The 27,690-nt window shown below is 40.1% G+C and overlaps 1 protein-coding gene across 1 annotated transcript in view; it reads left to right on the top strand.

The window, feature by feature from the left end:
• Positions 1 to 27,690, top strand: part of LOC102797105 (inactive dipeptidyl peptidase 10) — a 134,239-nt gene that overhangs the window by 100,457 nt on the left and 6,092 nt on the right. Inside the window, exons 8-23 of the mRNA XM_087829735.1 lie at positions 1,612 to 1,732; positions 3,212 to 3,366; positions 6,588 to 6,685; positions 6,772 to 6,895; positions 6,990 to 7,028; positions 8,119 to 8,226; positions 8,670 to 8,761; positions 8,838 to 8,885; positions 10,510 to 10,631; positions 17,259 to 17,306; positions 18,677 to 18,778; positions 23,931 to 24,000; positions 24,271 to 24,465; positions 24,544 to 24,598; positions 24,701 to 24,800; positions 25,301 to 25,359. Coding sequence (XP_087685861.1) covers positions 1,612 to 1,732; positions 3,212 to 3,366; positions 6,588 to 6,685; positions 6,772 to 6,895; positions 6,990 to 7,028; positions 8,119 to 8,226; positions 8,670 to 8,761; positions 8,838 to 8,885; positions 10,510 to 10,631; positions 17,259 to 17,306; positions 18,677 to 18,778; positions 23,931 to 24,000; positions 24,271 to 24,465; positions 24,544 to 24,598; positions 24,701 to 24,800; positions 25,301 to 25,359 — 1,536 coding nt within the window. The remainder of the gene's footprint in view (positions 1 to 1,611; positions 1,733 to 3,211; positions 3,367 to 6,587; positions 6,686 to 6,771; positions 6,896 to 6,989; positions 7,029 to 8,118; positions 8,227 to 8,669; positions 8,762 to 8,837; positions 8,886 to 10,509; positions 10,632 to 17,258; positions 17,307 to 18,676; positions 18,779 to 23,930; positions 24,001 to 24,270; positions 24,466 to 24,543; positions 24,599 to 24,700; positions 24,801 to 25,300; positions 25,360 to 27,690) is intronic.

Raw genomic sequence — 27,690 nt, 5'->3', positions numbered from 1 at the left:
TCTGTGAAGTCTAGCCCCAGTGCAATCAAAATATTTAGTATTTTGGTGTTTATTTTTGTATTTATTTATTTATATCAAAAGCTAACTAACATTTTTCCCAACAAGCCAATTTTGCCTTCTTCAAATGTATATGGTTATGATTATTATTAATGATGAGATAGATCTCAGAGGGTCAAACTGTTACTATTTGTGGATTCAAAGATGCAATAAAAGCTATTCAGTTCAGAATGAGAAAAAAAACCAAACAAAAAGAAAAGAAAAGAAAAAGGAAAAAAACTAGAAATCCAAACCCACACACTAAATAATGCAAAGCATCGAGCACCAGCGGAAGGACACAGATGCTTCACAGATGGACAGAAATAAAGACATGGACTAAAGGGAAGGATAGCATTATACACACACATACACACACACTGAGGAGGACTGAGTGAGAATCTGGAAGGAAAGCAGGTTGAAGATAATCAAGACAATAGCAGGGAAAAGGTAAAAGTCAAACCCGAGAGACAGCAGCAAACTATCAAAGCAAAGCAGGAAGTGGTCACAAAGAGAAGGAAACTCACACAAAATAAAATATAGAAGAAAACTGGACAGGCAAGAGTGATGTAGATTTTCTTATTATTTCATGAATCACGTTTTACAGGGTTAAGACATAAGATTAGGACAAAGGTCCAAAATATAATAAACACAAGAATTCACATATTCCAGAATATAAACTAGTTTTTGATATTTTATACATCACACGATGATGCAATCAGTGGAGAAAGTGATCAGCAAAAGAACCGAAAGGTCTGTGAACAGAATGAGATGGAGCCCAGGCCTTTATGCATGCACAAAGGTGAAAATCAATTGCAATCTTTCATAATATTGCTTTATTGTTGCTGTAATTTATGCCACATATGAAATTTTCTTTGCTCAGCAGGGAGAAAAAACAAAAAACGAAACAAAACCCTGAATAAAGATTGTTTGTGACTTGAGAAAACAGACAAACTATCCTTAAACCAAACAATTATTGTGAGGAGAAGTCAGTTTCACTAATCAAGCTGTTGCTGAAAGACATCTTGTTGGGCGACTGGAGCTCTCTGTGTGAGTAATGCCTCCAACGTGCCGTGCATCATGCACCGAATAATCAGTCCATTATTTTCTCCAGTGCAGACAAGGAAGGTAATTAAGCATTCGATAGCATATTTATCTCGTTTCCTCAGTATTTATACCTGCCCCCAGTGGAACCTGTTCACCAGGAAGCCCTGCAGCAGTGTGTCACGGTGCTAATGACAAAGTAGTTTTCATTACTTATGAGCTCTCCCAGCATATTTATCTGTGTTAGATGAGCCACTCTCTGAGTGTGTTTTTATCAATGGACCAGTCGCAGTGATCCTTTACCTATTTATTCAGTGGAGGTGTTCCATCACCTTGGCCCAAAATGAAATTGGGCCATAATTTTAAAACTAGCACATGTCTAAAAAGCAATGCATCTTAAAATATATGAAATAAATCAAGCTTGGGGACATAAATACAAGCTGGTATTATCTTTCTCTTGTTTTCATACATTACGGTATCTTCTCTCTTTTGTTTACTTACTACATTAACTTTTTTATTTCCTCTATTCCACAGGTGTACATATTTGAAAACAACATCTACTACCAAATGGATGTTCAGAGCAGCTCGTGGAGGCTCACGTCATCTGGGGAGGAGGGGGTTGTCTTCAATGGCATCTCAGACTGGCTCTATGAGGGTAAGTATGAGGCTGCAGGGTCGCAAACTGCCACAGAAAAGTTTCTGCTTTTTAGCTCACAGCTACTATTCTGTAAGATTCTGCATGCCTGTTCAAGAAATCTTTGTAATGAAAGTACAAACACTAAGATCATTTTTATGGACTACATTGTTTTTGTTTGATTTGTACCATCTTATCTTAATCTACTATACTATACTTAATGTACTACTATCTTTTCTTTTTCTATTATTATCTTACTGTTAAATCCTAAACATATATTAACATGCTATTATAAGACATATGTACCATATCTCCTCATCAACAAGCAGGCCACTCTGAATGAAACGTTCCACAAACATTGTCAGACATTTTCCTGTTGTTGATGTTCTTGTGTATTCATCATCCCCCTGCAATCAGCAATGCAATTTTGTTCGAGTCACCACTAAATACAGACACTGGCCTGCAGGTTTGGTGATAACTACTTCAACTCACTCAAAGAACCTTCAGAGAACTTCTGTCCAAACCTTCTGCCACTTTTAAGCTTTATAGTGTTACTTTTCAGAGTTTCATTGTGTAGCTCTTTGCTGATGTTTTACATTAAATGTCTGTTAAAACATTTATTTTTAAGTGCTGAACAGACAGATATGCGATATGTGCAATCAAACAAGTGGGTTTATTTACAACACCGGTGATATGTACACATGTACAGTGAGACGGGGAGAAGAGGGGTCCAGGGATTCCAAGACTAGGTCCAGAGGTGGGAAAAGGGGAACACACGCTCACACTCCACTATGTACAATCCAAATCCAGATTCCACACCGTCCACTCCAACACTGCGCTCACTCTGGAGAGTGAATGCTCAACTGGGAAGGGTCCAGGGAAGACAGGGGCAGGTCTATACGAGGGAGACTGAGACAAACATCAGAGAAATACTCAGGAAGGTCAACAAGAGACTAAGCCAGGGTACACTAACACTAGTAAGTACAATGCTCCAGTGAGGCACACCACTCCAACCAGGCTCCTTAAGTATGGTTGGTGTTTATCAGCCGTGATAAGCCACAGGTGCGTGTGCATGTCTGTGAAGATCAGGTGACCACTGGAGGCAGGCAACACACCCCAGGACAGCCACTGGTGGATCATGACATAATCTTTTACAAAAATAAGCTTCTTTTCATATACAGATTTCAACTGCCCAAAGATCAGGACCAAAATGAGAGTTTTATTGTAGCAGATCTTGGATACAGTTTAAGTTCAAACCAACCTGATAGGACTATTATCTGTGCGTTTTATTATTTGAGTTTGTTTTATTGTAAATGCAAATAATACTTTTTATTTTTATGCAGTAAAACTGTACTTTGTTTAAAGTCTCACCGCTTTTAATTTAATTTTAAAAAGTCGATGTTAAAATCTGAGTATTGTGTACATTGCATTAAAAAAAACGAATTAAACTTCCATTTCTTTTGACTTGGGCTTTCAGATTGTTTTGGTTTGTCTTTGCAGAGATGGTACTGCACACTCAGGTGGCCCACTGGTGGTCACCAGACGGCTCCAGATTGGCTTACCTCACCATCAACGACTCCCTGGTCCCTACAATGTTCCTCCCCCGTTTCACAGGCTCCCTTTACCCTAGAGGGAAAGAGTATCCTTATCCAAAGGTGGGACTCATAAAAGTCAAGCTGGAGTATACACTGTGTTTAATTATAAAATTGAAGGTAGTAAAAACTTATGACATCACTGCTCTGATGCTAGGCTCAGATGTGCTGTTCCACCCAGAATAACATGCATTTAGAGTAGTTGGTACTGTATAACCAGCTGAATCCACTATAACCTGAAAAGAGGATAGTGTTCCTTTTATTGCAGCTATATTGTATCAAACCGGTGCGATCAGTAATACAACTACTGGCTCTCTCCTTAAGCTGATCCATAAAGGTTAGCGAATCCTTTTGTTGTTTAATTCATGCTAGCGCTGACTTGCTCCCTTTGAAGAGGGATGGCTGCAGAGATCTGTGGCACTGGGAGGGTACGCTGATACGCTTCAGCAAGGCAAGTTAACACACCTCCCATCTCTTGATGTGGATGTTTAGCGTATCAAATGCCTTTTAGATGGGAGATTGGTTGAGGAAAACTGTCAGAATGAGGGTCATAAGGTGGAGGGCAACCTCATTTGTTGGTTTAGACCTGACCACAGATGGGGAGGAATGGAAGGAAGATGTGTTGTTAATGAAGCACTGCTCCTGATCTTAGAATTGCCCATCCAGTGAATAAAAAAAACACTACATTGACATTTTGTTGCTTACATCCTTGAGAGAGGTCAGAGTTGAAATATTATGGGACTAAACGAAGCAGAGATTTAATTGCTTTCTCATTCATTTTGTCTTTGGGAGCAGTGATGCTGCTCGGCAGTCTGACAGTTATACCTCTGGGCCAGTCACTCTGGGATAAATTTGTGTGGGTGTCTCCTCTGTGAGTGAATACATGGTAAAAAGCACACCCCAGTGGGAGTCTTTTATGGGCACATTATTAATAGTGACAAACTGTTCCACACTGCACCCTGGCCTATGCTAGATTTTCCTGACCAGCCTCAATGTGTGAACAACAAGGCCAAAACTATGCCCCAGAGATGCACATTGGAAATGCAGTATTAAAGTTGTCCGTCTCAAGAATTGTATCATAACTCAGTCCACAATCGATGATAATGCTATGGTTTGTGTTTATAGGCAAATAATTTAAGAGAAAAATGAGCCATTAACCAGCCTGTGTGGTCTGTTGGATTTTGGGAGTGTAAGTTTCTGTACAAACAGGTCATTTGAGCTGAAAGCTAAGCAGCTCACCATAAAAATGTTTGCATTTATGTGTTGTTTTTAATATTAATCATCTCATTTTATCATGTTAGCATGCTTAAATTTGATAATTCCATTGATAGTAGATAGCACAGTCCCACTCCTGATTTAATGAATCATTAGTCAGAGCTCCTTAGCATCATATTTGAACAAATCCAAAGTATAAGTTTTTAGTGTGCATGGTTAAAGTTGTGATCAGGTAGATTTTAACTGAAGCCAGACTTTTTCTGAACACAGCTGAGCGGTTGTGCTGCTGAGAGTATTAAAGCAAATCTCCTAAATGGGATATAAAATTGTAGATTGACAGAGGAGATTTTTGTGAGTGCTTGAACAGTTTAGAGGTAGATGTTGTATGTTTAAAGGTAAACCAGCATTGGTACAGTTGCATATGCAAATTTTGCTAAAAGCATGGTTTGCTAATGGTTTCACTGCTAAAGGAACAAATAAAGTAGGTATCTAAAGAAATGTATATTGGTCGTTAACAGCTGCAAACAGATTAACAAGTGAAATTAATGTAACAAATATGATAGGATACAGTTCACTACGGTGAGAAATTGGCAACCAGTACAGACACCTCTTACCCTATGAGAGGAAGGGCTAAGCTACACCCACCTTCTAACTTGATATTTTATGGCCGGAATAGCCGGGGTGTTTGTACAGCGAATCCAAAAGCAGAAAAGGGAAAGACGGAACTGAATCAAACTGAACACGTACATGGGGAAACATGAACCTGAGCAGTAGAAATAAAACTTGACATGACTTGACGTGGAGAGAACAGACAACCCAACAAAGAACAGAGGGAGATAGAGGACTTAAACACACAGAAGGGTAATGAAGGAAGCAGAAACAGCTGACACAAATGATCATGACACCACAGGTAAAAGTAAAACGAACACACTGAACATGGAAACACTAGACGTTTTCAAATGAAAACAGGAAACATAGAGAGACACAGACATGACAACCAAACTTGACAATAGGATGTGGAACACACAGACATGAATTACATGACAGACTCGGGGAACAGAAAGGAACACAGGGAGAAGGACATGGCAACGGATAAGGGAGACGAGAGGGAGAGGGAAACACAAGGGGAGCTCACACATGACAAACAGGAAGAGACTCATGAAGACATTAATGAAACATAGACTACAATACCACTCAACTAAACCCTAACTAAATAACAACACAAGAAGTTTGCATTCATGCAGTCTAACATAAGAAAATCAAAAATACAAAATAAACTCAAAATGCTGGGTCACAGACCCAGCCCCTGACAGGATAAGTGCTTAAAAAATGGATGGGTGCACGGATGGATGGATGGTTAAAATGGTTAACTATGCTAAACACAAAATTATAACAAGGCCACCTCAGCTAAGAACATTAAAGTTGTTGTTGAGGGTTTGGGGTTTTGGCTGAAGGGACCTTAAGATAGAAGACAGTTGGTAATCATCTCTCAATATTTTGATTGTCACTGGTTAGATAAACTACAAAGTAGTAAGTTACTGGGTTACAGTAGTAGAAAGTATATAAAAAACATTACTCTTGCTAGTTTTCAGATGTGCTTATTTCATCAGATTACTGCTCTATCATGTCTTACCTCTATCAACAGAACAGGATGGAGTTTTTCCCCCATAAATGTATCTTCACAAGAAAAGAAAGTGAAGGATTGGAGAAGACATGAATTACGACAAATTACTGTCATCTTTGTGATGTGTTGCTTTGTATTTTTGAGATTTCCTTTGTCATATAGACTAATGAGCTCCATTTTCGAAGGATGCTTAAGTGAAGGGAAACAACTGACATGCCCAAGGGGCTGCGCAGTACGCAGCACAGTTTGCTGTCTACCTTTTTAATATTCTCATTGTATTCCCTTGTGAAGTCCTATTGGCATAAATGAAAGCATATAAAAATAGCAAACAATTACTCAGTGTTGACTCCGATCCCTTCGTTGTGTGCAGTGTATTGTGGGTTTTTACATCAGATTTGATTAGGCTCCTGAATGTAATGATAAAGTTATGGTGTGTTCACTTTAGATGTGCCAAATCAATCCGTCTGTCAGACTCTATGTCGTCACTCTGGATGGCAGCGCTCTCACAACTGAACTGAAACCTCCTGACAGTTTTGAGAAAAGGTATGACTTAACCCGTTTATGGGACGTAACACTAAAATTTTGATGATTCGGGCTTGTTTTAGACACCATTTGCTTGTCTTCCCTAGTGAGTTCTACATTACCATGGTGAAGTGGGTGACAAAAGAGAGACTGAGCGTGCGCTGGGTGAATCGAGCTCAAAACATGTCTATTCTTTCACTGTGTGATGTAACACAAGACATCTGTACAAAGGTTAGAAACCTAATTATCATCGATAATTCCTTAATCTTCAAAAACATAGTAAATATATACAGGTTTCATAACCTTATTTATCTTTTCAATTCAGAAACATGTGATGACATCGGACAAGTGGCTGGATTGTCAGGTGAGGACTTTAGTCAGTGACATCCTAAATCGTTTTTTCTTCATTTTTTTGTAAGAAATGCTTTTAAGATACTACTTGTTTTTAATTTAATGTTATGGGACACATATATTTGAATTCTATATATAGCTGATTATATATTATATATCTATACATATCAGCTAACAAGGCTTTGTATTTAGCTTGCAAAGATTAGAGGCATTTTCTCCACCCAGTAACGAGTGATAACCCCATTCATTCCCCTTAGATTGAGAGCCTCAGCAGAAAACCAACAGTTGCTCTTTCTGACCTGTAGCTGTGAACTAGAGTTTTGCTTAGCTTCTAGGTGGTTCTTTAAAATATGAAGTAGAGCTCTTTAGCAGCTCTATAGCTGCTGACAGATACGTATAATAATTACTTGTCACCCTAACAAATACTTCCACAATGTAAAGGTTGGGCTGCTATCTTGCTAGCTGACCTTGCTTACATCACTGTGGGAGTGGAAACATTCCACTTGTACAGAAACTAGATTTTCTGTTCTCCTCTTTTGTCACAACAAAAGTTAACCTTTTAACAGTGATACATTGCTCATTTGAATAAACAGTAAAAGAAAGTAATAAATACCTGATCTTATTGCACTGCACTGATCTTACTTAGGACCTCCAAACTAGTGACTGCAGATGGCTGCTCCTCTCCAGGCCTGGTTCTGGTGAAGGTTTCTTCCTGTAAAAGGGAGTTTTTCCTTCCCACTGTTGCCAGAACACTTGTCCATAGGGCTTTATCTGATTCTTGGATTTTTCTCTGTATTACTGAAGGGTGTTCACCTTGCAATATAAAGCTCCTTGAGGTAACTGTTGTTGTGAATTGGTGCTAGATAAATAAATAAACAAAGTGAATGGAAATATGGCAGATCAATGGGGATGCAAAAATGATAAGGTGGCTATAATGACCGATTCTCTTATAATCATTTTTTCTAAGACGACAAAAAATGACAGCATAAGAAGGTTTCCTTCTAATGCTGTCATTCTATTTGAAATTAAAGTAAGGAAAGTGAAATGATGCTCCAGTTATTTTCTTCGTAATGACATCATACATTTTTTGTTTTTTTTCCTAGAGGGAGGAGCCAGTGTTTTCCAAGGACTGCACAACATTATTCATCACCATGCCCTTGAAGCACGGTGGCAGCGGGACATTCAACCATATCACTATGATCTCCAACCAAGTAAAACTTTTAATGAAATGAATACATTTACTCAGGTGTTTTCAGTTTCCAGTTAAAAGCTTTATGTTGGTGTGCGTGTTTATTTTTGTTCCCTTATCTGTCATGCCCACAGGAAAGGGCTTACAATTATTCATGCAGTTCATATGATTCCATTTTGAAGTCTCATCATTTTAAATGACATCCTAACTGCATTTCCTGAAACACCAGATACTAAAGAATACATTTACTTGAAAAAATTAAGCACAGTGTTATATGGTAGTTCCACTGGAAGCAATGGATACTGTGTGCCAGATTAATGCATCTTCCTGCAGAGATAATAAGCAAAGTAAAAGTCTGAGATTGAATAAAAGGGTTAGGTAGAAAAGTTAACACCTTTAGAGTGCAATAGAAGTCATGCTAACATAGTTTCTCTGTTTTGTTGTGTTCTTTCTTACTTTTCTCAGTCTGACAGTCAAGAAGTAAACATGCGGCACCTGACCTCAGGAAGCTGGGAAGTCTCTCAAATTCTGGCCTATGACGAGGGCACAAACTCTGTGTAAGCATAAGTTACTGACACCGTAAGATTTACACTATGATAATTCTTTGCAGCTTATTAAGTTTATGTCTTTCAGTTATTACCTGAGTACAGAGACAGGAGCTACTCAACGTCACTTGTACAGGTACCTCATCAATTACTCAGTTTTCTCATGAAGACACAATCACACATGAAGCAGCTATATGATGTTGTGGAAATACCTTTAATTGGTTTCTTACTAAGACTTAGTTTACAAAATTCTAAGCAGATTAGTTAAGACACAGGCAATGACATCACCCACTGGTTTTTGAACTCTGTGATAAGACTTCATGATAACTTTCAGCAAACGTGAAGCCATTCTTTCTTTCATTAAAAGAAAAAACAAACTGAAGCACAGTCTTGTTGGATCGGCCTTTGTACAATTAACCAAAAACTATTGCATCGGACACCAGGCCGGTTAAATCTAGAGGAAATCTTTTGGATGCCATGTTACCCGGTGTAACCCTGTGCAAAACCAAAACTGCCATTTTTCACTGTGGCTTGCATATGGATTAAAGAAATAAAAGTCCACATGCTGAGGTGATAGCTCTAGACAACACCAAAGCACCTGCAAATATCCGGTCATCCAATAAGTATCAGCAATGCAATGAAGACAGGTCTGTAGATACAGTACAGGTGATGAGTTTTGGTTATACTTCAAATTAAAGTAAGAATGGATCTCAGGTACTTTGAGTGCAGTATTATTGTTGGTGTCAGCTAGGCTATTTTGTGTATTTCTGGAAAAAAAAGCAGATTTCCTGGGATTTCTACCACAACAGTTAGGCCTAAAATAGTTTACTGAGCCTGCTGGCACAAATATACAGGGAGCAGAAGATCCAAAATAGGAATGTTGCGTCTATGAGAGGTTGAAGAAGAATGGCCAGACTGGTTGGAACTGACAGAAAAGCTACAATAGACTACAGAAGCCTTTGGGTGTCATAAAATTACCTGTTACTACTATGGTGAGCAAAAAAGCAGTTCAAACTGAACAACACATCCAAAGTTGAGGTTAAAGGCCTACAACAGCAAAAGATCATGTTATCTTTCACTCTTGTCAGCTACGAACAGAAAGGTGAAGCTCAAGTAAACAGCTTTAGAGTGAAAACTGTAACCTGGTCTGATGATTTCTGCTGGACCGCAGATGGTGTGTCAGCATCAAACAGCATGAATCCATGAACCAAACATGATCGGTGTCAACAGTCCAGGCAGCATCAGTATAGTGTTTGTACTTTATCCTTATAAAGTGCTTGGTGAATGCACAGATAGGAAAGTGTAGCTTTTTCATCCTTCGCATCAAACCAAAAATGATGCAACATTTTCTTTTATATTTCGGCACACAAATCTCCAAAATTCTAGTTGATTCACTGTTATGAAAGCATGGCAGTAGCAGTAATCTAGCTTTGTGATGAACAGATTTTATTCTGCACTGTGGGGCTCCATTAACTATTGTAGAACAGGACAGAGCAGTGAGATGATGATTTATAAGCTAGTGAATAATATCAGTGTAAGAAACATGATGAAACTATGTCATTTCTCTTTGTGTGTAAGAATTTGATGTCATAGATTAAAACAGTTGAATGAAAGTCCATTTCATTAAATTACCATGTCTTACTTTTCCTCGTTTTATCTTTTGTCTGCAGCTAAAAAGACAGATTATAACTTGGAAAATATAAATCATCTATACTAGACTTGTTTTGTTCTCACTCAGCTATGTTGTTCTCTTTAAACAGGGTCTCCAGTGTGGATCCGTTTCATAAAGAATGCCTAACCTGCTCCCTTTTCAAATCAGCATGCTCCTACTATGATGCTGTGCTCAGTCCCAACTATCAGCATGTTCTTCTCAACTGCAGAGGTAGCGCATGTTGCAGTAACACCATAACCAAGTGCTTTATATCAAGGTTACGATATCTGAATCTGTGTGACTTCACAATGTATCTTTATTGTTCTTCTAGTTGCCATTTTGGCTCCAAAGTGGGGAAAAAATAAAGTTTAGTTTTCCTGAAATTTATTTTATGCTCTTAGGGGGTAATGAAAAGAAAAGGTTTTCAAAAAATGATATGATATGAAATATGAAATAATGTGGATAGAGGCTTCAGTAAAGGTGAAGGTGACTGGACAGTCACAATGAGCACTACTATTCATGCATATTTCTCATTCCATAGGACATACACCTCATTATTTCACATTATGCACACAAACCAAGAGCATGAAAAAAAAACTACACTTCAACTTTACTAAAATATTGAGAGGTGGTTAAAGTGGGCCAGAACTGTTCACAATGGCATCCCAGCACCTTCAGTTAACAATATTACTGGTCAGTGACTTCATTTTTTTATATGTTGCAGACTGCCAGCATGGAGATACCTGATTTTTAATAAGAAAATAATGAAATCTAGGCTTTCAGAAACTTTCAGTTTCAGTGCTCAGCGTCTAGCTAGTCATACAACTTTCCAAATAGCTCAACAAGTATTGCAAATATCTTAGGGTGACCATATTTTTGATTTCCAAAAAAAGAGGACACTTAGCTCAGTCATGAAGAACTTGCTTAAAGAAACATATTAAACATATTTAAAAGCTGCCTTCTCTGTACGGTTAATGAATTATGAAATAAAATATGTCATATAGGCTTTTACAAGTCAACGAGTGCAAAAAAAACCCACTTAAAAACCTCTGGAATTAAATAACGGTACAGAAATAATGCCTCATCTGCATAAGAAAAAATAACAGTACTGGGTCGTTATGAAGGCTTGACTGGGACAAAAAAATTGACCAGTGCATTTTGACTAGAGACCGGCCCACCAGGTATTATAGGAAAAGCTATAAAGACAGTCTTGTTGGTATATCTATTTCTATACATTTTACATCAGATAAAAACTTTGGTTGTAAGATTCAGGAAATTATTTATTAAAAGCGAGACATTTAAAATGAGAATAAGAAAGAAAAGTATTTCTTTGAGCCCCCCTCTCCCTGTTAATGCCCTACCTGGCCCCCTGGCAACACTTTGCTAGATCCGCCCCTGCACAGTTACCAGCTGTCAGCTACATAAAAAGGATCCTGGTGTTATTTGTCTCTCAGAAACAGTTCATAACTTTGACTCATTCATGTCACCTAAAAGGTAAACCTGTTTCTCCATCACCTGTTCAGCTCTGATGATTCAGTAAGGACATCTCCTGGTTTCATCCTCATGTTTCCCTCTCACCACATATCCAAACCGATATCATATCACTATCAGTAACATCATAGCACCCACCCAGCTGTATAGAAACTCTGTCATGCTAGTAGCAGTACCAGTTATTGTAACTGACTGTAAAAAGTCAGCACAACGAAAATAAACTCCACCTAAACTTGGTTTATAGCTGACCCAGATAGACTGCAGGTCATAACTTCTTACCTGAAGTTCAGTTCACCTGACACTCGGACCGGCGGCCGCCTCGAGTCTCTCCTCCTCCTGTCTCCCCTTTTCCTCATCCGCCTGCTGGCCTCTGTGGAAGCTACGACATAGACACCACCAAACAACTGAGTTATTTTTACACATCTGCCAACATCTGGCCAATCCACCACCTTTCATTGTTTATACCGTTACAAAAACAACAACAACAACAAAACCATCGGCCCGTAAAAACAAAAAATCACCATCAGCAAATGCCCGGTATGCCCGATGGGCAGTCCAGCTATGGTCAGTAGGAGGGAAATTTCTTTTGCAGTTTGTCTGAAAAGATGCACTTGCGCTTTGGGGTCTTTTAAACATCATTAGGCGCGTTGCTGCGCGCTGTCAGTCCCGTCTGTGAGCGCAGAACAAGCGCCCACAAAACACCAGTTCGGGGATGACGTCTCACACATGGGTCCTCTGTCGGAATATAGGAAAACTCTGACATTTTTATCAATCTCGAAAATCCCCCTGGACGCCCCGGATAGAACGTGAAAAGTGGACATGTCCGGGGAAAAGAGGACAGTTGGTCACCCTAAAATATCTACCAATTCTTACATTTCTCTAGCAAAAACTTCTCATGACAATCTGTGCAGTCTAAGTAGCTTGGAAAGGAAGTGACTGGACGGGACTGAAGCAAGATGTGAGTGGGGGTTGAGGTGCTTGGGAATGGATCTCAGAAACGTATTGTAGGTGGCAGACACTTGGTGTCTTAAGCCAAAGCCTCTATCCAAAGATCATTGTTCATAGTGGACATGGGTTCTTTCACTTCTCTTTCAAACCATCTGTCTTCTCAGTCCAAAATGTGAACATTGGGATCTTTGAAAAAAGTGACCTTTATCCTTTAGATGCAGATGAACAGCTGAGTCTTATCCTGTCAAGGTGGCTTTTCTATGTTGTGCCATGTATTTATGGAGTGGATGTTAGGTTTCTCCCATGTAGAGGTCTGAGCACTCCCCACTGTACTTCACAGCATACACTATGTGGCTTAGCTTGTGTTTGGGACCTTTGTCCTTGGGATGAAGCAGCTTTTGTCTTAACCTCCACTAAGGTTTAAATACCTGGGACTCTCTCTCTAGTTTAAGAACTGAAGAGGCTTCTCGAATGAGAGGGGAAACATCTTCAACTTAAAGAAGCCCAGGGGAAACTTAAAGAAGTCCAGTATCTCAAGCTCCTTAGGAAACACTGATCTGAATGACGGAGAATCTGTACAGAGACAAGCTATGCAATTTGTCACAAAATGTGTCTGCTAGCGAAATGTATGAAGCAGGCTGTGATGTTTATGGGCAATGTTACTGGAAACACTTCTACCCTCTCCAATCTTAGAAGAGGTTTACAAGTTTGTGGACAAGGCTCAGCGGGCCCAACACTCGAAAGGAAAAGAAAGACAACGCAGGAAATTTCACACCTTGCTTTCAAAAACACACACTCCTCATTCTGAATCTGAACCTACACAACCCATAGAAGAAAACACACCTGAAGACAGTCAGGAGAAATGGGTTAAGAACTTTTCAGACAGGAATCTCACTGAACCTGAAAAGAGAGTATTAGCCAAAGGTCTCAATTTTGCCATTTCTCCACAACAGTTGCCCATAGTGGACCTCATCACAGCCACAGAATCTGCCATTCGGATTAATAAATTATCACAGACAGAAGCAGAGCAAATCAGGATGAAAGTCTCAGCCACCCTCTCCAGTGCCAAAATCCCTCCGTCCAACCTCACAATACAGGAAAAGAAGGCCGTCGCTTCCCTGAGCAAAGACCACAACATCACTGTTTTACCAGCGGATAAGGGAAGATGCACCGTGGTCCTAAACACTACAGATTACCATACAAAGATCACTACTCTCCTCAGTGACAACAATACCTACGAAGCCTTAAAGCGAGACCCCACAAGCAGCTACAAAAAGAAAGTTATAGCTTGCCTTCAAGACTTGGAAAAGGACAAAATCATTGACCGCCTTACTTATCACCGCCTTTACCCAGGGGATGCCATACCCTGCATTTACGGACTTCCAAAAATCCACAAGGAAGCTCTCCCACTCAGACCCATAGTCAGTAGCATAAACTCAGCCACTTATAACATTGCAAAACACCTTGCTACCATCCTTGCTCCTCTCGTGGGGAACACCCCACACCACATCAAGAACTCCACCGACTTCACTGACAAGGTCCAGAAACTTACCCTGGATCCAGATGAAACCATAGTGTCCTTTGATGTAGTCTCTCTCTTCACTTGCATACCCACCACGGAGGCAGTGGAGACTGTCAGAAAACGACTACAAGAAGACAACTCCTTGGAGGACAGGACCAACTTCACCCCGATCAGACCTGCACACTGTTAGACCTCTGCCTCACCACCACATATTTCAAATACAACGAAGGCTATTACAGACAAAAACATGGCTGTGCCATGGGCTCCCCCATGTCACCTATTGTAGCCAACCTTTACATGGAGGAAGTGGAAAGCAAGGCTCTTGGCTCTTTCAAAGGAAGAGTACCCAGCCACTGGTACAGATATGTAGACGACACCTGGGTCAAAATCAAGACACAAGAAGTGGAATCCTTCACTGCGCACATCAACGCTGTGGATAAAAACATCAAGTTCACCAGGGAAGACACGAAGGATGACTGTTTGCCTTTCCTGGACTGCGCTGTGCACATTGAAGAGAATGGCAACCTCAACATCGAAGTTTACCGGAAGCCCACACACACGGACCAGTACCTCCTGTTTGACTCCCATCACCCTCTGGAACACAAACTTGGAGTAATTAGGACCCTACACCACCGGGCAGAACATGTTCCCTCTAAGCCTGAAGGGAAAAAGAAGGAACACACACATGTAAAGGAAGCACTCAAAACGTGCGGCTATCCTAAATGGGCGTTTTTAAAGTCAGCAAAGAGGCACAGAAAAGAAGATCAGACACCAGCGAGGGAGGATAAGAAGGACAGGCGCAACAACATTGTCATCCCCTATGTAGCCGGTGTATCAGAGAAACTCAGGAGGGTTTTCTCCAAGCATGACATCCCGGTGTACTTCAGACCCAGCAACACACTCAGACAAAAACTGGTTCACCCGAAAGACAAAACGCCAAAACACAGACTTAACAATGTGGTGTTTGCTGTACAGTGCAGCGAGGAATGCCCAGACCTCTACATTGGAGAGACCAAACAGCCACTTCACAAGCGCATGGCACAACACAGAAGAGCCACCTCCACAGGACAAGACTCAGCTGTCCATCTGCATCTTAAGGATAAAGGACACTCTTTCGAGGATGCCAATGTTCACATTTTGGACAGAGAGGACAGATGGTTTGAAAGAGGAGTGAAAGAAGCCATCTATGTCCACTGTGAGCGACCATCTTTGAACAGAGGCGGTGGTTTACGACACCAACTCTCTGCCATCTATAATCCAGTTTTGAGATCCCTTCCCAGACGCCTTAACGCCCACTCACACCCTGGGCCATCTGACCTCAGGAATTCGCATGATAAGGTGGGGCCAGGTTTCACAATGAACTCACCTGAAACTCTGGCTGATTGGGACCCACACCCAGTTCCACACCTTGGCTCAGGCGATTAGAGGATCATCAGGGGGTCCTTTTGTCCCTCTGTGGGGGGACACTCCCACTAGGGTTATATCTGGGACTCTCCACCATTTGACCTTAGAACTGAAGAAGCCTCTCGGATGAGAGGTGAAACGTCTTCAAGTAACTTAAAGAAGTCCAGACGCTTTTCTTTGCAAGCTCCTTTGACTATGTCAAGGGTAGCAGAAATTTATATTTAAGGTAATGATGCTAGTTACATGCACCAAATTCTACCTTTTATACTAGCTTTATGATGTCATAAAGACATCATAAATGCTTATATCCTCAGAGAGCAGTGAAATTTGGAGTAGAAGCACAGGTTAACCTGTGCACAAAGAAATCTACTGGAGTTTAACAAATTATTATGTGACTAAGTATATATCTAAATATTTATTTCCCCCATGCTGCTCTGCTACACCTCATCTTAGGGTTCCCCAACCTGCCAAATCCTACTTTAATCCCTGGTCATGAGGCTCTATGGATGCATCTGACAACCAGCATGATTGGCTCATATCTTTCCATTTTGGACCATTGGTTGGATTTTTTAAGGCAGATGCAGGACATCTGTCATCGTTGCATTGCACCTTTAGAATTCTCCCATAGATTTTTGCTCAGCACTCATTGAATGGTTTGTCACTCTACTATACCATTTCTGGAGGGAGTCCACGGAGAAGACAAATAAACCAGTTTACTGACCGAAGTTATGTTTGATTGAGTGTTCAGTGCACAATCTCTTGTGATAGCCTAAATTATGTTTGGATTATCCTTAAGATAATTAAGTTATTATCATGGACTGGGGCAGAGAGCGGACCCAGATGCAGGAGTCAGCGGACAAATTAAACTTAAAATCACAGCTTTTGTTTCGCTGTTAAAGAAGGTGAAGAAAACAAAAGAAAAAACAAATATGGAGCTGCAGGGTAGGAAGTACAAGCCAAACCAGACTGACAGAGACTACACACAACATGAGGAAGGATGTGACAAAGAACAAAGGGAGACAGCCAATATGTGCACAGAAAGATATTAGGCAGAGTGGACACACCTGAAAGTGCAGCTGAACAAAATCTAAGTGACAAGTTGGGTACAGGGGCAAGAGTGGGAAGACATAAGGTAAATAAACATGGAGACATAACTGACTTCCAGAGATACAGAAATAAGACTAGGACAGACTAGACACCAAAAGGAACTTGCAAAAATCCAACTAGACACCAAGAACTAGAAACAGAGATAAGAAAACTCATTAGGTTCACAATGCTGGGTCAAAGACCCAGGGACCATGACAGTTATAGGACTAAAATAAATACATTTGAGGCCTGTTTTTATATCTATATCTCATTTGCTATTCTATCATTCTTTCTAGTGTTCACTTTCTTCTTTCTTTCCAATGTCCTTTCAATGTCCTTCTAAGGAAAATGCAACATTGAGAATAAAACACAGTGAAGAACTAACTGATATTTAAACATTTCTACAGGACCTGGAATACCCCAAACAACTCTCCACAAACTACATGATATGAACAGTAAGTTTTCCTGCACAGATACACTTAAACGAATCTACTATTTAGACTTTCACTCATTACATTTATATGGGAGCACATTGATTTTTTCCACTGTCAGTACACCTTGCCTGTCTAAAAAGTGCATTAATTGGTCAGCACACGTTTGCAGATTAAGTCTGTGAGATTAAGTCATTAAATCATCATTCAGCAGGTTTACGTAAGCCTATCAAATGGGCATGAAGATGCAATTAGGTGAAGCGTTAAGTGCTTGAAATTTTGTTGAGTATATATCAGAGGCACTCAGAACAGCCTCTGGGGAATGATCAACTTCTTCCGCTACTACAGACTTCAAGATTGAGAGTTGGTATTATCATTTCACATTTCTATGTAGTGGAACATTTGGCCACATCAAGGTGAAAGTGCACAGAATTTAATACAACTTATTAAATTACTTGGACCTCAAAGTGTGACTGAATCATGTATTTCTGCTTCAGGACAATCACTCCACCTGTCATTGTGATGTCATAGCTTTGCGACTTCGAAAAAGACTGGGAAATTACTCAGTACTAAACAGAATCTTAGAAACTGTAGAAAATGAATGTCAAACAGATTTATCTACATTGAGTGTGTCATGAAATGATGTACATATGCCGTGAAAAGAAGTTGTTATGTATCCTCAGATCCTTAATATTTTTATATAACTTCTAAAAGCCTTTTTACTTTACGTTTTTGCCAGATAGCATGAAAGCAAACTTCAACTACTGACTCAAATACGAACACAGGCAGATTAAGAAATATTCAATAATGTATGCTGACAGTAGAAAGTTCTACATGAAACTGGCAGGATCAATTCAAGAAGCAATTAAAAAAAAAAAAGAGAATCATCTTTTTCCAAGACGTCACAACAACACGATTGGTTAGTTGCATGTGTGGGGACAACAACCGTATGTTACTTAAGAGTCCAGAATCTGGAATAAAGATGAAATAAAGGTTATTGTAATGTTTAAAACTGTAATTTTGACAGACAGACTCAAGGATTGTCTGTCTGCTGATATTATGTCAAAAATGATTCTTTACTAAGCTGACAGGCTGGTCACAATTAGATGTCAGGAAAGAAAATGTGTTTGTTTCAGTGTATTTAGAAAAACTGTAAGATTATATAAACAACAACATTCTTCATCTAAACACATGAAAGGAACTGGAGGACATATTGTTGATTTTCTTGTTCTTGGCATAATTATCAGTGTCAATAAGGTTTTAAATGAGGTACTCTTGAAGTGTTCAGTTTCTTTTTCCTAGTAATTAGCAGGCACACACAACCTTTCTTTAATAGATGTTATATTTGTTGCTTTCTTGTAACTAATAGTAATTCTTCTTGTGCTGTCATCCAGCAGAGCACAAGATTCTGGAAAATAACAGAGAATTAAAAAATGCACTGATAAACAGGACAATACCCAAGTGGGAAAGAAGAACTGTACAAATCAACAACTTTGGTAAGAAACTTTATTCCTCTGTAATGATGTGCAAAAGTTGTGATTTGTAATAGCGATTTGTTCAGATTCATCTTTGAGCTTTTGTTTGGTTTTTCGTTATCTGTGTATGCATGAGTAGACATTTCTTATCACCACTGCACTCTAACGTTTTCTCCCATGACAATTAATGAGTAATAACAACACTTGGAAAAACAAATTTCTTCTTCTAGTTCAGCTTCTGGAAATGCTCCATCCAAGTTCAGGAAACTCAGTTGTCTGACATTGAAGAAGTAGGGTAACTGTAACTCGTTTCCTTAACAGCATGTAAAGCAATAACTGAGATAGTTTCCAACAAATTACATCCCCATGAGCTCAGTAGTCAAGATCTTTTTAGGATAAACACACCAGAGTGAACAGGTGCAGAGCTTTGTTTGGTGATTATGAAACAGCCCTGAAATCATAAGCACAGCCCTATATTGTATCAATTAGAAGGGACGGCTCACCATATGGCTCCCTTTCTCTAGTCTGTGTTCACTATTAGAGGCAACATGATACATATTTAAGGACTTCTGAGCGGAGTCAGATGGGAATCCTGTCATTGTAAAGAGCTAAACAGAAATAAAATCACAGGCTTACTTTTCACATGAACCGCTTCTTCTTCCTCAGGGATGGTTTTTTTTTTTTTTTTTAATGCAGAGGTAGGGGAGGGGGGCAAGAATAAGGAAGAATGGGCACAGAAAATCTGAATACCTTTTCAAAAATAAACACAATGTAGATCGGCATAAAAAATATTTTCTGGCTCATGTGCTGTCATATTACCTAAAAGCATAACTGCACCAGAATTTGAAAACGTATTCTATTACTTGTGTCCCCCACCACAAATTACCACCTTATTTAAGTGAAGAGGTTTGTGTACTCTAGCAATTTGCCCATGCTAGAGTCTTCCAAGGCAAATTGTTTCTAAGTGAAGAGCCAAACTAAGTGTAATTCAGGAAGCGGTATGGTACAGGATTGGGGGCCCCACAATGGAGCCAGTCCCAGGGGAGGAGCTCAAGCTGGTGGTTGGGCCTTAGCCCATGGGGCCAGGCTCAGCCCATATGAGCCACAAGGGCCAGCCTTCTTGTGGCCCTACTACCTGAAGGAGGTGCCAGAATGCTGTACAATACTTCCCACCTACAATGTATAGATACTGTATATAGTGGAAGTTGAACTGATGGCATAGCTTCCCACTGGAAGGAATCCTTCTAGGATCTCCTCAAGCCCACCAATATGCCTGTCTGTAGTGGAGCCAGTCTGAGGGTGATTGTTCTCCACTTCAAAAATTTGAGCGAGTTGAGGTAGTTTGGAAATCAGACAGGGATGTCTCTTCGATCCCTCCAAGGTCAGGTGTTCCACACATGCTCCAATGTGAGGAGGCCCGAAATGCTTGAAATTTTTTGGCTTGGGAATTCTATTGATGAATGGATGGATAACTGGCCTGCGAAGTGGCAAAAGAAGAATTTATTTGTTATTTACATAAAAGTTCCGATTCGTACGAGTATTTTTGCAAATTCCTTGCCATCAAAATATTCCTAAGTCTCTATTTTTGTGATTGTCTTCTACAAATGTTAACTAAAATGTTCACCACCAGAGGACAATGTATTACCAGACTATCTTAGTTAGACTTGTAGTCAAGACCGCCTAAACCAAGACAATACCAAGACCAGAGGGTATCGAGACCAAGACAAGACCAATACTAAGACCTACACAGACTGAGTCAAGACAGAGACCGAGACAAAAAAGTCTTTAAACTGCAGCCAGATGCTGCTACGTTTATGGGTGTCGGGCATATTTATGTGTTTTTGCGATGCACCCACACAACCCTCCTCACCACTGTCTGCTGTCTCACTGACTTACAGAGAGCACAGACGCACGCTCCACTTGTCTGTCGCGTCTCTCACCCTCACCTTTTTTTACATAATGATATTATCCTATATCCTCGCATGTGATTGGCCACAATATGGAGGGATTAGAGCATAGCTGAAGCACTGTGTGAGAGCTGAGCAGTGAAAGGAAATTAAGTGAGGAGCCGGCTCTCGCTCAATGGGAGTTGACTCTTCTGATTCACTACAAAGCACTCTCTAAGCACGACTCTTAGAGCTGATGTTTTTGCGCATGACACATTATCGAACGTTACGTTGTGTGTCATGGATACTGTTGACTCCAAATCTCCCAACCACTATGTCGATCTGAGACAGCGAGACCAAGACAAGACCGAGGGATCTGAGACCAAGACAAGACCAAGACAAGACCAAGACCACGTAAATGTGGTCTCAAGACCGGTCTCGAGACATCCAACTCTAATCTTAGTGTAGTTGCCCAATCGTGCAGTAGGAACAAAAAAAGTGTACTGTTTTGCCTGAAACTTGTCAAACATGTTAACAGTCTCTGTCAAATTAGAGAATTAGTGATGGATGATACATGACTCGCATCAGTAGCGTTTTTGATATGGGCGACACGGGCTGTTGCCCAGGGCGGCATCACGGGCACTGGCAAAAAAAATAATTTTGCTCGTACTCATGCTGCCCCGACGTCAGCCAGCACATTTTGTGAATGGCATAGGCACCAATCGGCTTTCTATCGCACATTTGCTGGGAGTAAGGGCGCCCTCCATTTGCGAGGTGCGCCTGATGCTTGCGGCACAGGGAGGAGAGGGCGGGGTGGCGGGGGATTCACTGACTGGCTGGAGCAGCATCTAATAACCAAATCGCAAAATAAAACAAAATAAAAACAAACCAACAAACACGAAAACACCAGACATTATGACACAGAGTTATAATTTGCACCAATGTTTTTTTGAAATTCTGTATACAAAGAGTGAGTGCGAGAGCCCTCGGTGCACCTGCTCGCTGCTGTGCTGAAGTCAAAGTAAACTTTATTGTCATTTCAGCTACAGACAGTCCAGTATATAGAGATATGAGACGACGAGGCTCCAGTTACAGCAGTGCAAGTAAACAAACAATAAATATAAGAAGAGTAAGAAAATAAATATACACTTTAGGACTCGGGGTAAAGAGATCAATAACAATTTAAAATTTAAAATTTACAGTTTGATGATTTAAAGTCTCACACAACCTGTCGAAAGGGGAGGGGGGCTGCTTCCAAATAGAGCAGATTTCATTCATAATGTTATGAATCCAAGCCCATTATGTATTCATGTTTTGAATCCTGGGTTGTGCGAAATCCCAGAATGGTAAATGGTAAATGGCCTGCATTTGTATAGCGCTTTACTCAGTCCCTAAGGACCCCAAAGTGCTTTACACTACATTCAGTCATTCACACATTCACACACTACATAGAAATACACCCTAGACAAAGCGAATCTGTGAACTAAGGTGTAGGTCTATTAGGTTATGTTGTGGTGATCCTCGGGTTGGGGGATTTGTGTTCATACTGGAGTGCAAAATTAAAACCAATGGGAGATGGACAAGAAAAGTTCAAAGCCATCAGGTGCTCAGTTTAGAAAAAGAGAGAAAAGAAGAGGAGGAGAAACGAGCCAAAGATACAGGTAAGCAGATGTGTGATTGGATAATGGCAGGTCATCCTGAATCAATCAGAATCATAATCAGAATACTTTATTAATCCCTAAGGAAATTATGTGGGTTACAGTTGCTCCAAGAAGAAATGGTAAAAATAGCAACAGTAACAGACTAAACTCCAAACAATCCATAATATTACAGATTTCACACAATTAAGAAATAGCACTAATATATGCAGATCACTCAATTATAGATAGAGGGAGTGTTCGCCCGGGGCGCCAAACAGGCTGGGACCGCCACTGACTCGCATCACAACATGGCAAGCATTACCAAATAACAGCTTTTGTCCTCCTAAATTGGGAAGAAATGTGATGTGTTTAGCTTCATACTCAGCATTGGCACTCAATCATTTACACTCCAAGAGCTGTTTCCAAAAGTATTACTGAACTCCTGTTTTTCTTGTTTTGCTCTTGTTTTGTTTGCATCCTAGCATGGTTTATTTTATTGGTGCATTATTCTCTTGGTGATGGTGGTGATGAGGGTCAATTATCAGGTGTTTTAGCTGTTGCTTGCTGTCCAATTAACAAGTATAGGTGCCTTCTCTGCCTCCCCGTCATATTTTATCTTCCTCTGATGTTCAATTTAGGATACTACAATGAAGAGCTACATCATCTTGCTTGGGCGGGTTCCTTCTTCCTTCCTTCTGTTTACATATATGTGTAAAATCCATAATAAATATGTCCCCAGACTCGGAACATAATTAGGAAATAAGGGTGATTATAGGAGACTCCTTGTACCCCGCCCAACACCTATTTGACCCACTGCCCTCTGGTTGGCGCCTCAGGTCATTCAGTCCCCACACCTCAAGTTTTATAAACAGCTTCTTCCCCTGGGCCATCGGACTGGTAGCAAACACTACCACCCCCACACACTACACCTGCCCACCCACTCTACTAATCTGAGCCATGGTCTGAGTAACCCTGATCACTCAGGCCATTCACACACAGACTCTATTCAAACCAAGTCCTTTGCACTATTTCCAAGCACTTTATTCTCCAGTGTGTACATTTTGTCTTGTTTTACATGTCTTCCTTTAGTTTGTATATTTTTCTGCTGTTTGTTATTTATTCCTGCTGTCTTGGCGCTTATATTTTATTTCTGATCGGTTGGCATGGAGCACCCACAATTTTGTTGTACATGTACAATAACAATAAAAGGCTATTCTATTCTATTTTAATCTATTGTATTCTATTTATCAAATTAAACTTTGATGACCTCATCACACATTATGATATTATATAGAAAAAAGAGAAAACTTCCATGCACTATGTCCACTCAAGTTACGCTGTCTTTGATTGTCAACTGAATTAAATGGTACCATTTAAAGGATGTACTAAAGCTAAAATGAATGTAAATCTTTTCAAATACCAGCTAAATCAGACTTTGTGCTACCTGCCTTGACCTCTAAAGTCTCAGTTCTTCTCCCATTTCTTTTATTAACCAATAAATGATGTGTTGACCTTGCAGCGCACAGAGCTTTGATGTAGTCTGAGGGATAGATGAGGGATACATGCACTGCATATAAAAATTCATTCTGAATCTTCACCAGCAAAATCTCCTCTGGACTGAATGCTGAACACTGATTTATTTTGCAGCACTTCGCCTGGAGTTAATCGTCCCAATAGCTTTGGATGAAGAAAAGGAGTACCCACTTTTACTTGTCCTGTACGTAACTTTGTTTTAACAACTTTGAGAATGCCTCATTGTTGGCCTTACTGCTTCAGTTGAAGTGTTAAGAACTGTAGAATGAGTTTATACAGTGACTTATTTACTAAAGAAAAATCCCAACCTAAAGATAGGGACCGCCCTCCTCTCCAGAAGAGTATAAGAGTAAAAATATAATGGTTAGTTGTTATTATTTCTTCAATTTTTGTGGTTTATTTTGCATCCTTTCATGAAAACTTTGGCGCTCTAAACTCTTTTTGCCTTCCAAAGTGACAGCACCCCTGGTGGTCAGGCTGTGAGTGACCGTTTTTCCCTGAGCTGGGACTCTGTTCTGGTCAGTTCCAATGATGTCATTGTGGCCCATCTGGATGGGCGGGGCAGTGGCTGCCAGGGCCAGAGGATCTTACATGAGGTTTTCCAGAGACTGGGAACTGTTGATGTTCACGATCAGCTCACAGCACTCGAGTATGTGTTGGTACAGCTAATATTTACATACAAACTACGTACAAAATGACATTTAGTTAATGTTCTTTTAATTTTCAGGCATCTGGTAAAGCTGCCCTATATTGATGCCAACAGAGTTGGAGTTTATGGAAAGGTAACAGCCTCTTTAACTGAAATTAAAACACGCATGAAAATTAGCAATTTATTTATTTTTTTTATTTTTTTAACAAAAACATTGTTTTCTATATTTTTTTAGGCATATGGAGGCTTCTTGTCCACACTCCTGGTCCTTTCCCACCCGTCTGTGTTAAGGTGTGGCATTGCTGTCGCTCCTATAACAAACTGGAGATTGTATGGTAAGCTTATTCAAGACTTTACAATAACATTGTCACCAGTTATAGTTATGATTGTTCACACAGCGTCATTATTAGATTCAACCTAAATATGTTTGATTTCATGAAACAATGGAAACACATCTAATCAACCGGTGCCACACAAAGTAATCACCACATAAGAATACAGTGGAACCACGACTTACGAATAAACCGTTAAATGAAAAATTCAAGTTATGAAGGCACTGAACGCCAATATTTCTGCCTGTGTTATGGCAAAATGCCCGTGTTACGAAATCCGCGATAGGTGTTTGGACTTACGAAAATTTTCGACTTACGAAAGACCCTCGGGAACGAATTAATTTCGTAAGTCGGGGTTCCACTGTAGTTTGAGCAGTAAGATTGGTCATTAATGGTCACCATTTGTCCACCATGAAGTGAAGAAGTAATATTAAATTAATCATGTGTTAATTAAAACAACAATGCCATGTCTGTTAACAGTTTTATTCTCGTTTTCGATAAAGGGTCTGCCTTCACGGAGAAATACTTTGGCTTTCCAGCAAGAGAGGACCACAAATACCAGGTACACTTGCATGTTAGTGGTGGGTTTTTGGGTTGTTGTTGTTGTTGGGTTTTTTTTTACATTTTCTTGGCTAAATATTTTTATTGTGCTATTATGTTCCATATAACATGTTCATATCTAGCTAATAATTCTTATTTATGTCACAACTCTAATACTAAATACAAGAATACTGAATGCAGACACTCACAGATTGATGGCGGGATTTAAAACTTTCACATTAACAGCAAATAGTTACAGGAAACACTTCAAAGGGGAGAGTTGTTTTTTTATCCCTTTAATTTTTTTTCCTGTAAGTATTTGTGGTTCAAAAGTGAACAGATGGTGTAGAAGTTACCCAGGCAAGTGATAAAGGGAAGTGATAAATATGTAAAGGGACAAGATTGGGTTTAGTGGTAGGAAACCAAAGATGTTGCAGATGTGGCATAGTGTGAAAAAGCACTGAACAGTGCAAAAATTAACCCTCATGCAAGTTATCTGTCAGTGCCACAACAGAATTTCTGTAAATCGACTTCTATATTTGCAGCATACAGCCCTCCATCTCTTTCTGAGTTTGCATACAAACTTTCACTCTTTTTGCACTTCATTTTTTTCCCAGTTATGATCAGTTTTCAAGTTTTTGCCTCTGAGAAGAAAACCCATGCCATGAAGTTACCTCCACCACGATTCTGTGTATCAAAGTATCAATAGTTGATAACAACAGCTGGTGTTCAACTGATGGCACACGTTGTTCAGTTTTTGATTGATCAGATCATAGTATATTCTCATTTGTTTTTTAACTTTACATTTAGCAAACACTAAGCACTATCGTGCTGCACCTTTTTATTCAGAGTAGCTACATACAGACCTGGCTGGTAGAGTACTGCTAAGGTGGTCATCATTCCTTAACCTCTTCCTGCAGAGAGAATATTTATGTTTGGTCACTAATAATGTCATGGTGTGGCATGGCAAACCGTGGGGGGTGTGGGGAAGGAGGACCCAGTCACGGTGCTCTGTGTACAAGCAGTGCGTTTATTTACAGTGACGGAACTGATACACAACAATAATACATCCCCGTGTGCTCTCGACTTCCACTCCGTGTCTTCTCCCAGTGTTTGTGCTCATGTGTCTGCTCCCTCGTGCCAGTGCACTCTGTGTCTGCTGCCCCTTCGTCCAGCGATCCTTCCTGGGAAAATAGAGGCAGTAGTTAGCACCCTCAGTTCACTTGGTAAGCTCACACTCACAAACAGGCCAGCTGGAGAACTGACGGGAAGTCTCACGAAATGATCCCGCGTCGGTGGGAGCTCCAAGACTCTCTTAAGTAGCTCCCCCGACGAGGCCTCATCAGCAGCAGGTGCGTGGCTTCGGGTGTGGCCAGTCCCCTAGCGGGGCCACACCCACCAGGCCTGAAGGCGCCTGTAAACAGGGGTTCAGATACACCTGCACCCATACACACACACATTCATATCTACAAGGACGGAGAAGAGGGGGCAGCAAAACACCAAAAATACATATAATATAACCGGTCCATGATTGCCCAGGGATCCTGGGTCGCTCAGACCCAGAACCCTGACAAATAACTTCATTTATGAAGCTCCTCATTGTTTGATCATTCACTTTGGTTGGACTCCTGTCTCTGTGAACATTTCCGATGTTTCCAAACAGTCAGTGAGGTCACGATGCTCCCTAGAACACTTCAAGTTTCAGTTTCTGTGTTTCCCTTGATCTTTGTCTCATCACAGTGAGAAGTCTCCAGTGAGTTTCTTGTACTTGCAGGCTTCAGGTTAAGTCCTGCAGTGTATATAATTTATAATCTACAGTGTAAATCATGAGATCTTAGAAAGGTGTGTCTGTTTTTATAAATTCTGCCTACTAGTTTTAATTTGTCAATCACAATCAAGTTTTCACCACAATTTGCAGCAGCAAAGGGATTACATACTTGCAAGCCATGCTTGCAAAACCATCATTTTGTTGCCATAATTTACTGAGTGCACACTGATTGTGGAGAATTCAAAAAATGTATTATCCCTGTGCCTTTTCTGAATTTTTGCTAAAAATAAATATGTGTGTTGATTTTTTTTCTTTTGTGCTGCTGTAGAATTCACTTCTTCTTCTCCAGTAGTGGCTGAGGTTTATTTGTGTTGCTGTTTTATGTGCAGCCATCAACTGTATGTATGTATGTAGGTAGGAAGGTAGGTAGGTTCCTTCCTTCCTTCCTTCTTTCCTTCTTTCCTTCTTTCCTTCCTTCTTTCCTTCCTTCTTTCTTTCCTTCTTTCCTTCTTTCTTTCCTTCTTTCCTTCTTTCCTTCTTTCATTCCTTCTTTCCTTCCTTCCTTCTTTCCTTCCTTCTTTCCTT

Source organism: Neolamprologus brichardi, chromosome 16 (assembly GCF_056152115.1).
Source record: "Neolamprologus brichardi isolate AB-2024 chromosome 16, ASM5615211v1, whole genome shotgun sequence".
In the NCBI taxonomy this organism is placed as follows: domain Eukaryota; kingdom Metazoa; phylum Chordata; class Actinopteri; order Cichliformes; family Cichlidae; genus Neolamprologus; species Neolamprologus brichardi.
The sequence above is the reverse complement of the archived record's forward strand: the minus strand, read 5'-3'. Positions and strand labels throughout refer to the sequence as shown.